Genomic DNA, 13324 nt, shown 5'->3' on the forward strand with positions numbered 1-13324 from the left:
TTTTTCTTCAAACCCGACTACTTAAGCTGAAAAACACATTAGGCTAACCTTCAAATTTGAGTTTTTAAATTGAAAATTTGGAAGACATTTCAGTTCTTTGTGGTCTTACCCTCATTCAGAACTCTTTTTAGCTTCTCACATCACACTATTTGATGTGCACTCTGTGTTATATATATGATCACTGCTAAGAGCAGAGAAGATTGAGACCATGTCAGGACAAGAAGTTATTAATAGGGAATGATATGAGTAAAGAGGATGCAGTGAGGCAGGCAATACAGCAGTAAGGCAGAATATTTATCCAGTGGTATTCCTCTTGCTCCATTTTTCTTGAGTTCTTAGTACAACATACTTTCTTTAGTTAAGAAAAACTAAGATAATTCAGCTTTAAATATAAAAGAGAAAATAGCTACAGTTCCCATTTCAGTATACTGTACTTTCCAAAGTAAGATATAAAGGCCATGAATTATTTGTAATTTCTGTAATATATATCAAGTTGTGTTAGTTACCTGGTAGCAGCACATCTTCTGAATTAGTTAAGACACAAGTAGAAAGTGGGCAGTCTCCTGGTAAGCTACTTGGAAGTGTTTGAGTCATTTGTGAACCTAGGAATACAAAAAACCAATGAGATATTTGCAAGCATTTTTTCTAGGTAACTCAGCAGCACATTTTTCTGAAAGGAAAGAATGATGTCAAACCATTTAGAAATTATTACTGATATTTTTAAGGCCTGCTGAAGCATTTTACTAAATAATCTGTGAAAACTTGCAACTGGGAGCCAAGTCTTGATATAGCAAAAATGCTTTTAAAATTTTTAAAGGTTTACCTTAAAATTCAAACAGAAAATAAATACAAGCCTCACTAAATAAACTGAGACTTAATTTTTCATCCATGTATTACTGTTTCATTACTTTCACAACTGTTTTTGAAATTAGAAATTGACAGTCTAGCTGACATGTGCGTCTTAAAACTTCGAGTACTACAGTTTCCTCCCCCCACCAAAAGATGTTCCACATGCAACACTTTTTATAGTAACTGGCAAAACCGAATAACTTAGACCCTAATATTTTCTCAGTAAGGTAATGCAAACACCAAAAAAATATCTGAAAACTACAATCTGGATTTAGTTTATCAGAATATGCATTTATCAGAATATGCATTTAAAAATCAACTAGAGTTATTTAATTACGTTAATCAAATTTATTTCTTTTTTAAGTCCCATTCTTCAGCACCTGGACAGATACCTCATCAGTTTTGGGCTACTTTTTAAACTGTTGATGTGGGAGCAATAAAATTTATACTTTAACAGGAAACAAGATTTAGTGTCTCGCTGTAAAGTTTAATCAAGAGGTGAAAATATCAATTTACACAGCTAGAAAGTCTAGCTTAAACATTAGTCCTCTTGAGCAGACTAGTGATAAAAAAATTATTTTGCAACCACTGTGCTCCAGACATGAAATCAAGATATTAAAAAATTCTAAAGGCGAGAGCACAACAAGCACACAAAAAAGTCAGCGATAAAACCAGCAGCCATTTGTGCATCTTCATAAGTAAGTAAAATTTAACTTCTTACCAGTAGAAGGATTCTCTCTTTTTTCCCTCATATCCTTTATTCTTCTTTCCATTGCATTGCATTGATCTTTTATCTTATTAACAGGGCTGTATATAAGTGAACCGTTGTCTTCAAACAATAAAACTGGTACATCTGTTTCTACACAAAGAAATTGTATTTATGTATTAATATTTAAATGCTGTAACAGCTTCAGATGAAGTCTCTTTTCTTTTTTCAAAAAAACTTGCCAAAAATAAAGAGTTTTCTTAGATCTAAGATCATTACAGATGCCTTAACACAACAGAATTGCAAAGAACTCTGTAAAAATTACATCAACTTCATTTCTCATGGCAAGATGCAGACTCAAAAAGCCCCCAGCCAACAAACACCAAAACCCCATCAAGTGCTTTAAAGAAATAACTTCAGATATTTGAATCTTAGTAAAAAATAGTTCTTACCAGCATTAACTGCTGTTTTTTGTAGAGCCAATTCTTTAGCTATTTGGCTTAGTCTTCTCTGAAGCTTTCTATTATTTTCTGGAGTTTTTTCAACATAGTCTTTTGGCTGCATACATTTGTGCTACAAGACAGGCAAAACTATTAATTATATGTATAAAACTGTCAAAATAACTACACCTCCTATTTTGCCTATCACTTTGTCACAGTATTTATTATTGATATTTATCCTGCTTATCACCTCCTTGAGAGTCACAGGTAATTATAGAAGTTAACATTTTGCAAAATAAGCTTTAATATTAAATAAGAAAGAACCTAACAAATCTTTTTTTTTGCTTGTGGCAAAGTTAAAGATTTAAAGGTAGTTTTTTAAATACTAGTATTTGTTGCAACTCTGTGAAACATAAGCCACATAGTAGTCATTTTTTTCTGATTAGTCATCATTATATAATTTGAATTTAAGTCTTCATTTTTTTAATCACCAATACAGAAACGTGATTTTTAGTATACTTTCTTCAGATAAAATGTCACATGAGTACAGCAATAGACTATCTTAAAACTCTTACTCAGATGGATAGGTAGGGTTTACAGAATGTTCTGAAAATAAACAGTTCAAATGCCTGAGGTCAAAAAGTCAGGTTCAAACTTTAAAGTTTATTATTCTAGGCCCATTAAAAAAAAAAAAAATCAGATACTTACTTTTTTGATTGGTAGTAGAAATCCTTTATTAGTGTCTACTGCAGGAAACAGGGATTCATCAACATGGACTCCAGTTTCTTGACACCTGCACAACAAATTAAAGAAGGTTTGGTGGAGGTTTTTTCTCTTGGTTTTGTTTGGTTTTAAGAATGAGACCTTTATTGCAAGAAGATTTCTTTAAGCCCTCCAATAATGAAACACCAGCTCTTCTTAAGTGTGTAACTTTGAAGGTAAGTACCATAATATTACCCTCACTCTCTGCTTCTGTTTATTACACGCCAAATACGTGATACAATTTTTTGTGCCAATGATGCCCTCCAAGTCGCAGTTCTGAAACAGCGAGATTCCCACTCACGTTATTTTCCACACCTTTCCAAGCTGTCGGACTGTGCTCCCAGCAGCCGCTCGTGTGGCTCTGGTGACACCTAGTGATGGAACTGCTACACAGTGTGAGCCTGCACTGTAGTTACAGCCTCATCCTTACTTGCATTTGAATGGATGAGAAAGACAAACCACTGCAAGTATTTGTCAAACTCACTGAATTTAGAGTTCTCAGGAGCATCAAAGACAGAGATTCAGCAGCGGGACTTCAGTGACAGTTATTAAATTCTGGATAATGATCAGCACAGATGTAGACTACATGAAAAGTTACATTAATTCAGAGATTTCATTGATTCAGAGAATCTAAAGTGATGAAAAATTTACCATTAAATCTAAGAATTCTTTACTTCGCAGAAAAATTTGAATGTAAATGATTTATATAACTTATTTGTGGGATGAGTTACCCTACTAAGAAAACACAGGTAGAGCTTCACAATTATGCATTTGATGTGGAAGTATTAAGTGTTCATAATTTGGACAGATTGTTGCAATTTCATCTTATATCAGGTTCTTTTTGTTCTGGGTTTTGATTTTTATTTTAGGATGTTCACTGAACTGTTTGTGTTGAAGAAGCAGTAAAAATCTTTTTCTCAGTGATTGTAAAGCTGTCACTCATTTTGCACTAAACTTTAAATTTATTTGCATGACAGCAAGTCCATGACTTTTGTTTGCTATTTTTAAAGTTAGACATATGTATCAACAATTTAAAAAGAAAATTAAAATAACTTTACTCTGCAGTTACGAATTTTTCTCATTTTCAATTTTCATCTTAAAGAGTTGTCTTCTCAAATTACTTCCTAAACTGTAGAACTGCATACACAGTTTAGGCTCAAATAGATGCTTGTACTATAGAGCAGAAGCTTCCAATAAAAGTTTGAGGCAGATCATTGGAGAGAGCACTAGAAATCCAGTAAGAGTTCAACAAGGCAATGATCACTAAATACTGCACAAACCGTTCAAACGTTTCAGGCTTTTATGGAGAAATCTAAGTATTACAGCACTTTTCAGCTCATAGGGCATATTCCTCTGAGAGGCTCAAGCACTGCTCAGGGGAAGGCAACACTAGGGTCTAAGTCTAACAGGTTGGAAGTAGGGGTCCACTAGCTGTTAAATGCGAGAGTATTTTCCACAAAGCAGAAGAACCAGAAAATGCTGGAATAATTGTATATATTATTTCCTTCCTTGTCTGGTATTTTCAAACATCAAAAAGTAGCATCCAGATTAAATATCATATACCGCAGCATCCTGCAATATCCTCCAATATCAAGATTCCCAAGAGCATGTAAGAACATAAAAACACAGCCAAACATTCTCAGTTTACTGTGTTCCACAGATTTCTGGTTCTCAGATGGTCAGATGCAATACTATATTTGGGTTTTGATAAAATGAACTGTTTAATTGCTTCAGCAATTTTTTAAACCCATGAAAATCTTTGCTCACTATGATTCTGCAACAAGGAGTTCTACAGCCTAGCCCTGTGTTATTAAAACCCCATCAATTACTGTTTTCTCTGAATCTGTCTTCATGTGTATTGATGTAACACTTTCCAATTCTTCTGCTGGAAAGGAAAATATACATTTATTTCCCATTCAGCCTCTCTACACAAACCTTTGTCATCACAGTAGACTCCCTCCTCCACTCCTACTTCTTTTCCAGACTGTCTCTTCAATCACATCTTGTAAGAAAACTATTTTACAACTTCAGTCAAGCTCATTGCCATCCTCTAGCAACATTCCCAATATAACCACAATAAAATGATGTCATGCCACTATACGAAGCATTATGTTCTATTTAATTTGACTTTTGACTACTGATGAGGTGACAATGCTATGAAAAAGTCTACTCTAAGTCCCAAAGTGTGACGACCATCTTTCTGATATGCTTAAGAGGACTGCTTTAAACAGTCTCCTTGACATCAGCAAGAATTTTATTCCCTTCAGTCTTAGCTTCTTAACAATACTTCTTCCATTTTAAAGTAGACTCCTTTTAAAATTTAAGCATTCATAGAATTTCTTGGGTTTGGTGTTCCAGTATGAACACCTATTTTATACTGTAGACATACTTACGAGAAGGTCCTCTGACATAGTTTGAACAACAATCCACAAACCAATTAAACCAAGCAATAATTAACATACTTGGTTTTGCACTGCACTCCACAGGAGTCACCAACCCCCAGTCTACACCAGAAAGTTGACACATACTATTACATTTGCTGAGATAACATTTCACAGCATTTCTGACCTTTTTGAGAATGTTCCGCTTGCTACTGAATGAAGCAGCTGGTTAATCAGGCCATCTTTTTTAGCAATAATAAAACTCATAGGAACTCTGTATTTTGCTTACACAGTTATCAGGTTCAAACTAAGTTTCCATTCACACAGGACCACAATTTTACTGGTACATATTATTCAGTCCTTCCTATTTATATTGTTCCAGGGTTCAATAGACTGTCTTCCGCCTACCAGTCTAGTATATCCATGTTTGAGACATGGATATACTAGACATGTAATTTAGTCAGGCATTGTGGTTCTCTCATCTTATTACAAAAAACAAAAATTTGCATGTATACTAGCACAGACTCATTTTAACTTTGTACTGCCTGTGCCTCATTTGAATAACCCCATGACCAGTAAGAATATTCATTACTATCCCTTATATAAGCATCTACTGCTCCTAATCTATACTTTGTCCAAGGACATATTTTCATGAATTCTGCTTACAGTATACACCAATCTAAGCTGTATGTTCATCTGTACCTTTTGGCATTTACCTTAAACTGAAGGGCAGAAGAAAAAATTACAGAGAAGTTCAATCATAATTCACAGCTTGGGTCCTCCTCTGCAATAAAATACATCTATTTCAGATGATTCCCCCAGTTCCAACAAACTTCATCTTCTAAGCCACGCACCAAGACCTTGCTTTGGTCAGAAAGTGATGATAGGAACACTTGAAAAATACCAGGAAGATGCTAGCCTTCTGTTTCCTACCAAACAGCCTAAGTTTTCCCTCTAGATGCTTTCTCTTGTCTTTTCCTTTGTTGCTGTTATCCAGCAAAATTTGAAGTTTCTTGAGGCTTTTACACCTGGATTTCAAAGCTCCATGCTGTCCCCTAGAGTATCACACATTCAGTTGTTTCTACGCTTCAGCTTTCTACAGTGTTCATCCACTCAATGCCTTACAGCCATGCAGAGGAGATTCTTGTGGTGGCATTGCTATTACAGAAAGAGTGTTTCTGTATGACATACCCTAGACTCTCCCCTGTAAAGCACTCTCATTCTTCCATTGCTGATTCTATTCACCTGGACTTTCATGAGATCCTTTTTACTACAGCACATCCAAGTCCTCAAATAGTTTATAGTTCATGTGACTAAGATTTCAAATTCTGTATTTATACACTTCGCCACCTGAAGAGCATATTTAATTTTACAACTGTATTGAAATCCTCATCATTGTCACACATTCAAACAGCACCAGGTCCCAGAAAGATACATTCACATAAATAAAATTTTGCATTGCCCTCATTTTAGGGAACTAAAGGTATTTCTTGCTTGGTGTTAAAGCTGGCTGGGCTGTGTGGCTGAAGCTTCTCTATCTGACATACTTAAAAAAAAAAAGAAAAACCCTTCTTCTGCAGATCTGCATGAATTTCTTTTTTGGCAAACAGACTTGCATCACAAGTTTTCGAGTTGTACTGCCCTACATTTAAGTGCCTGTAGACCCCAGATTTGCCCTCCCTCCTTGTGCCCACACTTTTTAAAAAAAAAACAAGCCCAAAATGTTTGCACTTAGACCACTACCTCTCTATGCATATTACAATTGGTATAGGTAAGGCCCTCTTTACTTGATTTATATTCTAATTTCCATCATCTCATTGATTTATCGATTGGAGTGTTTAACACATGCATATTCATAAACTGTGTTTTACACTTCATCTGAAATTTTAGTTAGGCCTCACAAGCACTTTGTAAACTCAGAGACGCAGCTATGGAGTAGCAAATTTTAAAGGACTGGTTGCACAGATTAAATTTTTCTTTAAGTTTTTAAAAAATAAATTTAACTTTTTCCATATGGTAGTACAGAATCTTCATGTGGTTCTGTCCTGAACTTGCCAAATACCTTAAAAACCAGCATATATAAGGATCTTTTTCTGTCTTGCTAGGATATATTCTGTTTACAGGATTTAAGTATAGAAACAATACAATGCCCTTGGTGAAATGTGCTTTTTCTTATGAAAATGGAAGAATTCTATTCAACATAAGTATGGCCTTCATTGCCTACGCATACCATCTGAGAGTACAGGAGCAGAACACTGTTAACAAATATACTATGAAATTAGTTGAACACATTCATTTTTTAAGAGTTAACATTTTACCTTTTTATGTGAGTCACATGGTTTATAATAGGAATAATGTCATAGGAAAGTTGTAATTTACTCATATATTTATCACTATTTCAAATACATTAATAAAATCGTTTTCGTATTTAAGCTTTCAATAAACCAATACTAGAATCTATTATCTCTGAAATAGGCCATATTCATTATAACCACGAGTACTCACTTTTCCACCCAGAGTACAGAAACTATTTTTACACCCATCTTCTGTGCCTTTTTCCATGTAGTCAAACGTCCGTCTTTGAAGACTACATGGGTCACATGCTTGTTCAAAGTTTTTGAAACCTGCAGAAATACACAGAGAGCTCATATTTAAGTCTGATAATTGGAAAATGCTAATGAAACCAGCTAGTGTCGTCCATTTTTAGTGTATAAACCATTAGCGTAAAAATTTATTTTAAACATTATGTCAAGGACTCTTTTGATCTTTCCCAAATTCACACAAAGACTCAAGCAATAAAAACTCCAGTCTCATTAGTCAAGCTAATGCAGGATAAAGACATGGAGTAGCCTTTTGTTTTCAAACTGCTCGAGGTTACTGTTTTCAACTTCCTACTCTATGTGTATCACTAATTTTGGAACATGTTTATTTATGTAGTGCAACATAATTTCTCATGCATCAGCCAGTATAGAAAGCAGATGCCACTATCCAAAGAAATAACAAAGTATCTTTTTGGCAGTAAAGAACTCAGGCTTAAAGAGTACAGATAACCTCACTTTTTAAACTAATTTTTGTCAATAAAAATCACTTTTTGTTTTGAAGGAAGGCTGAAGATACTACAAACAAAAATTATATGGGAATGCTTTGAAAAATGAGAAATACAGAAAATTAAAGTAGCACAGATGATCAAATTTTCAGTTATCAGCCTCCATTGGCAAGTGATGTTTTCAGTTCTAAGTACTCCATTCTTCACAAACAAGGTTTCCTTTGTGGAGACTAAGGATCCTACACAGAATTGCTTGATCAGTTGAGATTTTTGACCTGGTGAGATCTAAAGAACTCATTTTTTACTGCGGCATCTCCCCCAGCAAATGGAAATGGCTCCACAGCTTTCTGTTGCACCCTCAGTTGCATCATTATACTTGGCTTACAGCATGCTGGGTCTGTGCTTAGCTTTAAGAAAACTATTTATCTTTTCTAAACATTGCTGGTGGCAAGCTGATTATGACTTCTTAGAAGTTAAAACCCCATGATATTTAAGTATCTAGGTATACAATGATCCATTAATCTCTTATAGAATAAATTATGACTCCAGCTGCAATTGCTTGCTTACTTTTACCAGTATCTGCCTCACAGTCCATGTCCTAAGGATGATTGATGCAGCTTTGCCTCCAAATTATGGAGAAGCACCACCCTACACCTCCTTCTCTCCTTTCCCACCTCTTCTCCTTAGGCTGAGCATCTTCTGCTGCTCAGCTGAACTTACTTTGAGATGTCTGAATCAACAATCTAGTGAAAAACTAATTTAGAATTTAATTTCCTGACATAGTGAACCAAGTCAGCTTACTATCATGTGCTCAGCCAAGAACAGGGAAGTGTCTGGAACAGGGAAGGGGCATGACCATCCCTATTCAGTCATAGGGATCTGCTAAACAGGCTCATTTGTATCACCTGCCTGCACCATATTTGGTTATTTTGATCATTTTGAAGAATTTTGAAGCCTTATGCTTCTGCCATATTTTCTGTGAGAAAAAAATCTAGCATCATCAGAATAGAATTACACAGGTCTGATAGTACAGCATAGAAATATTTCTTGTTCTTTTCACTCAAGTGATTTATTGAGAGTCATGTTTGCTTTAATAATAAAACCAGTTATCCTACTGTTCTGGTCACACTCACTCAGCTAACTTCATACAGAAAGAGGATTTGGGGAGGGAGATCAGCATGATTTCCTAAATTACTGTAAGAGACATCTAAACATGCCCATTTAAAGAGCTCTGGGAGTACACACAAGTAATTTTTAGAGCGTGATGTGGGTTGTAAAAATCTCCCTTAACCAGTGATAATGTGCAAGAAGGGAAGATGCCAGTTTGACTCTGGTCTCTGGTTGAAATGTTACAGCTGGCAATTAAACATGTTTTGCACCTACAAGTCATATCTGGTATGGAAAAAATCATTGAGACATATACTGAAACTCTTAGATGTATTTTTACTAGCCCTTTCTGGAATTGATCCAAATATGTGGGCGAGTGAATGGAAGAATAAAACATCATGGTACTTGAGTTAGAAAATATTGTACTAATAACAGAACAGCTGCTTACAAGTGGATGAAAACAGAACAATATAAGGTACATACTTGTAAACCACAGGTTTTCAACACTTAGATTTGCTTTGCCCACAGTATGTGGCAAACCCAATACTTCCCAAGAAATGCATGCTATCACATTAATATGCAAAGAGGTCGGTAGATGTAGAAAGGCTCTAGATGCATTTCCCATCCGTCAGTAGCAAGGATTTTACAGCATGTTGGTCTATTCTAAGGTCTCTGATTTTCTCCCTTCCTGCCCTTTAAAAACTCATATTAAATAGAAATACACGTGACAAGCAGAACAAGCACGCTAATTTATAATTAAGATCTTTCCTATTCTATTTATTTCAAAATAGTCTCCTTACTTTTGCTCCCATATCAAGAAGTTGCTGTTCGAAGGTTTTTGAGTAATTTTCTGTTCTGTTAGATGACCAAACTTCCACAAATGCAGAAATACCTGGATCAGAAGAGAGAACACAACAACTTATGAAGCACATACCATGGTAAAACTGGTTAAACTGCCTTTTCAATAGAAGTTTCTTTTATACAGATCACATTCAGTTGCAAATACAGCTTTTAGTAAACTGAGTGTCAGATTTTAGCAGCAGAATTTTTTTAGTGTATTTATGTCTCCTAAATTAGTTGTAATGGAAATAACTTAGAAGTCTGACTTTTCACTTCATCTGTTTAAAACACACTACCAGCTTAACAAGCAATACGTTATCTTTACCTGACTGCTCAGCCTTACCATTATTTAATCACTGTTAATCTTTAATTAAAAATTTGAAAACTAGTTGATATAACACAACTTACAGAACAAAACAGAATCACCACAATAGAATTACTCCTTGCCCAAACTCCCAGAAAATTTTGCAGAAATATCATGTAACAGTTTCCAATTGACTTCAATTGTCACTTTTTTTGTATTGAAACACCCAAAATTAAGTTCATACAACAGCAGCTAATAAAATTTAATGTCAGTTGCCTTATGCAACTTTAGGTATTCAGATTTAATTAGCTTGCTTTATTAAGCAGACTAATAAACTCTTCAAGGGATCAAATCAGCCTTGGTTGAGAATATCTTCAACCAACCAACCAAAGACAGAAGTACTGACAAGGAGGGATAAGCAAATAAAACTCATAACAATCCCTTCATTGATTTTACATAGGACAGGCACTAAAGTGACCCACAGTTCCACTGGCCATGCCACTTTCCCATTTTGAATGACAAATCAGGAAAATTCCAAAAACTGGAGAAATGGCAGTTCAGCAAAAACAACTTCATGCAAACTGCAGACCAGGCAACTCTCAGAACTCATGAGTAAAACTGAGAGTTTCAATTTAAAAGGGTCATCCTTAGCAAATATTGCTTAATTATCTTAGCTACTAAGATAATTAAGCATGTCCTTCTGATTAATTATTATGCAGTCTCATCTGTCTTCTTCATAAATGAAAACCAGAATAATACTCCAACAATAGAAGTATCTATTACAAAGATTAAAATATTTTTACAATTACTAGAAACATTTTTCTCATACAAGAGAAATATGAAACATAAATCACTGCCTCACACAAAGCACTGGGAAAAATATTATTATCAGTACTTCAGATATAAATGAGAATTTAAGTCTGCTCCAATGTGCTTTTAACTGTATTCATTCTACTACTAGACTGGGGCAGATTCTGCCAGAGTTGCTTTTTCCCTTGATTGTTCAATTGTGAAAAACATTTCACTTGCATTTGAAAAGATAGTATCTTCCTCTTACATCAAATATTTTAGAACTTTCACAGCTAAAATTCTCCTAGGAAAACAGATCGGAACATTTCAGTAAAGGTCTAACTAGGAACTTAAAGGGATGCTACGTCAAAGCTCCATGCACATGCAGTAGGATCAAAGGTGTATTTTACAATAATTAGACTATTTTAGCTAATCAAATATATTCCAGCAAAAGACAGGAGTTTTTGTACAGTTAATGGAAAGGAAAATGTGGAAGTGCTGGGCGCTTTTTTGAACTAGAAGAGCTCTGAGTAGAGATGGGTTCTTGTAAACGCCAGCCTTAGGTCTCAGAGAAGGCCGTGATCGCAGAGGAAAATGGCCATGAGAGGGCAACTTGGGGAGGCAGAAATTTTGAGATGCAGAAGAAAGCCACGATCGACCGGGGTGGGAAGAGCAGAGGGGTCGCCAGGCAGTGCCCCACTGGGAGCCACCCTAAAGGGGCAGCCCGAGCGGAGGCAAGAGCCCGGCCCTGCCCGCCCCTGCGCCCGGGCACAGCCGCTTCCTGCCGGGGCCGACCAGGCCGCGCCGCCGGGATCGGGCGGGTTCGCGGCGAGTCAGAGCAGCCCGCGGGGGAGCCCTGACTACTCCGCGACCGCGGGCCGGGCCCCCACAGCGGCCCGTCACCCGCCCTGCCGGGAAACGCCAAGACAAGGACCGCAAGGAGACAGGGGCAGCGCGGAGCCCGCGCCGGGAGAAGCCACCGCACGGCGGCCAAGCCGGTACCTTTCAGGACGGGCTCCATTGGCGGCACAGCCCGGCAGCTTACAGCGCCCGCCACGCTTCAAACCCGCCTCCGCGCACGGCCCGCTGCGCCTGCGCAGAAGGGGCGGGCGGCGGCCCGGCCGTGCCCGTACAGCTGCGGGGCGCGGAGCGGGTCCTGGTCGGAAATGGGGCGTGCTCGGCCGAGCTCCGGCCCTGCCCGGCGCCGGTGGAGGCTTGGCACAGCCGAATGCTGCTGGATACAGTGTCACAGAGTTAATTAGGTTGGAAAAGACCTCTGAGATCATCGAGTCCAACCTATGACCCAACACCACCTGGTGAACTGGACCATGGCACTGAGTCTTTCCGTAAACATCTCCAGGGACAGTAACTCCACCACTTCCCTGGGCAGCCCATTCCAATATCTAATCACCCTTCCTATTAAAAGATTCTTCCTAATATTAAGCCTAAACTGCCCCTGGCACAGTTTAAGACTATGTCCTCGCATCCTGTCACTAGTTCCTGGGACAAGAGACCAACCCTCGGGTGGCTATAACCTCCTTTCAGGCAGTTGTAGAGAGCAATAAGGTCCCTCCTGAGCCTCCTCCAGGCTAAGCACCCCCAGCTCCCTCAGGCGCTCCACACAGGACTTGTGGTCCAGACACTTCACCAGCTCTGCTCTCCTTCTATGGAGTCACTCCAGCATCTCAATGTCGTTTCTAAATTGAGGGGCCCTGAACTGGGCACAGCACTTGTGGCATGGCCTCACCAGTGCTCAGTACAGGGGGAGAATCACTGGTCCTGGTCCTGCTGGCCACACTACTGCTGACAGAGGCCAGGATGCCATGAAGGTTTGACAAAGCCAAACACCAAATGAATTTTCTGTGTCACCGGTCACCATAAGGAGTCCGAAAGAGGCAGTCCTGAAGAATTTTAGTTTGTAGGAAAGTGGATCAGAGAACTGCTGGTCTGTCAAGTCTCTGGTGGCCCAAACTGCAGTGTCTGAAGTGAGAAAACAAATAACAGAAAAAGCCAGCAAAATAGGGGTTAGCAAAGAGTACTGTGAGGCAGTATTTACCAAAGCATGTAAAACTGCTTGAGAGCAACTGTACTATTAACTGT

General features: G+C 37.8%; 1 protein-coding gene across 1 annotated transcript in view; it reads right to left on the minus strand.

Moving 5' to 3' along the window:
- Nucleotides 1-12311, minus strand: part of MCPH1 (microcephalin 1) — a gene marked incomplete at its 3' end in the record, with an annotated part of 126489 nt that extends 114178 nt beyond the window's left edge. The window contains 7 exon segments of the mRNA XM_082276922.1: nucleotides 507-602; nucleotides 1571-1708; nucleotides 2008-2128; nucleotides 2704-2788; nucleotides 7644-7762; nucleotides 10092-10183; nucleotides 12227-12311. Coding sequence (XP_082133048.1) covers nucleotides 507-602; nucleotides 1571-1708; nucleotides 2008-2128; nucleotides 2704-2788; nucleotides 7644-7762; nucleotides 10092-10183; nucleotides 12227-12245 — 670 coding nt within the window. The 5' untranslated portion in view covers nucleotides 12246-12311.
- Between the last annotated feature and the right edge of the window lie 1013 nt (nucleotides 12312-13324).

Source organism: Coloeus monedula (genome assembly GCF_965178545.1).
Source record: "Coloeus monedula genome assembly, chromosome: 2".
NCBI classification, from domain to species: domain Eukaryota; kingdom Metazoa; phylum Chordata; class Aves; order Passeriformes; family Corvidae; genus Coloeus; species Coloeus monedula.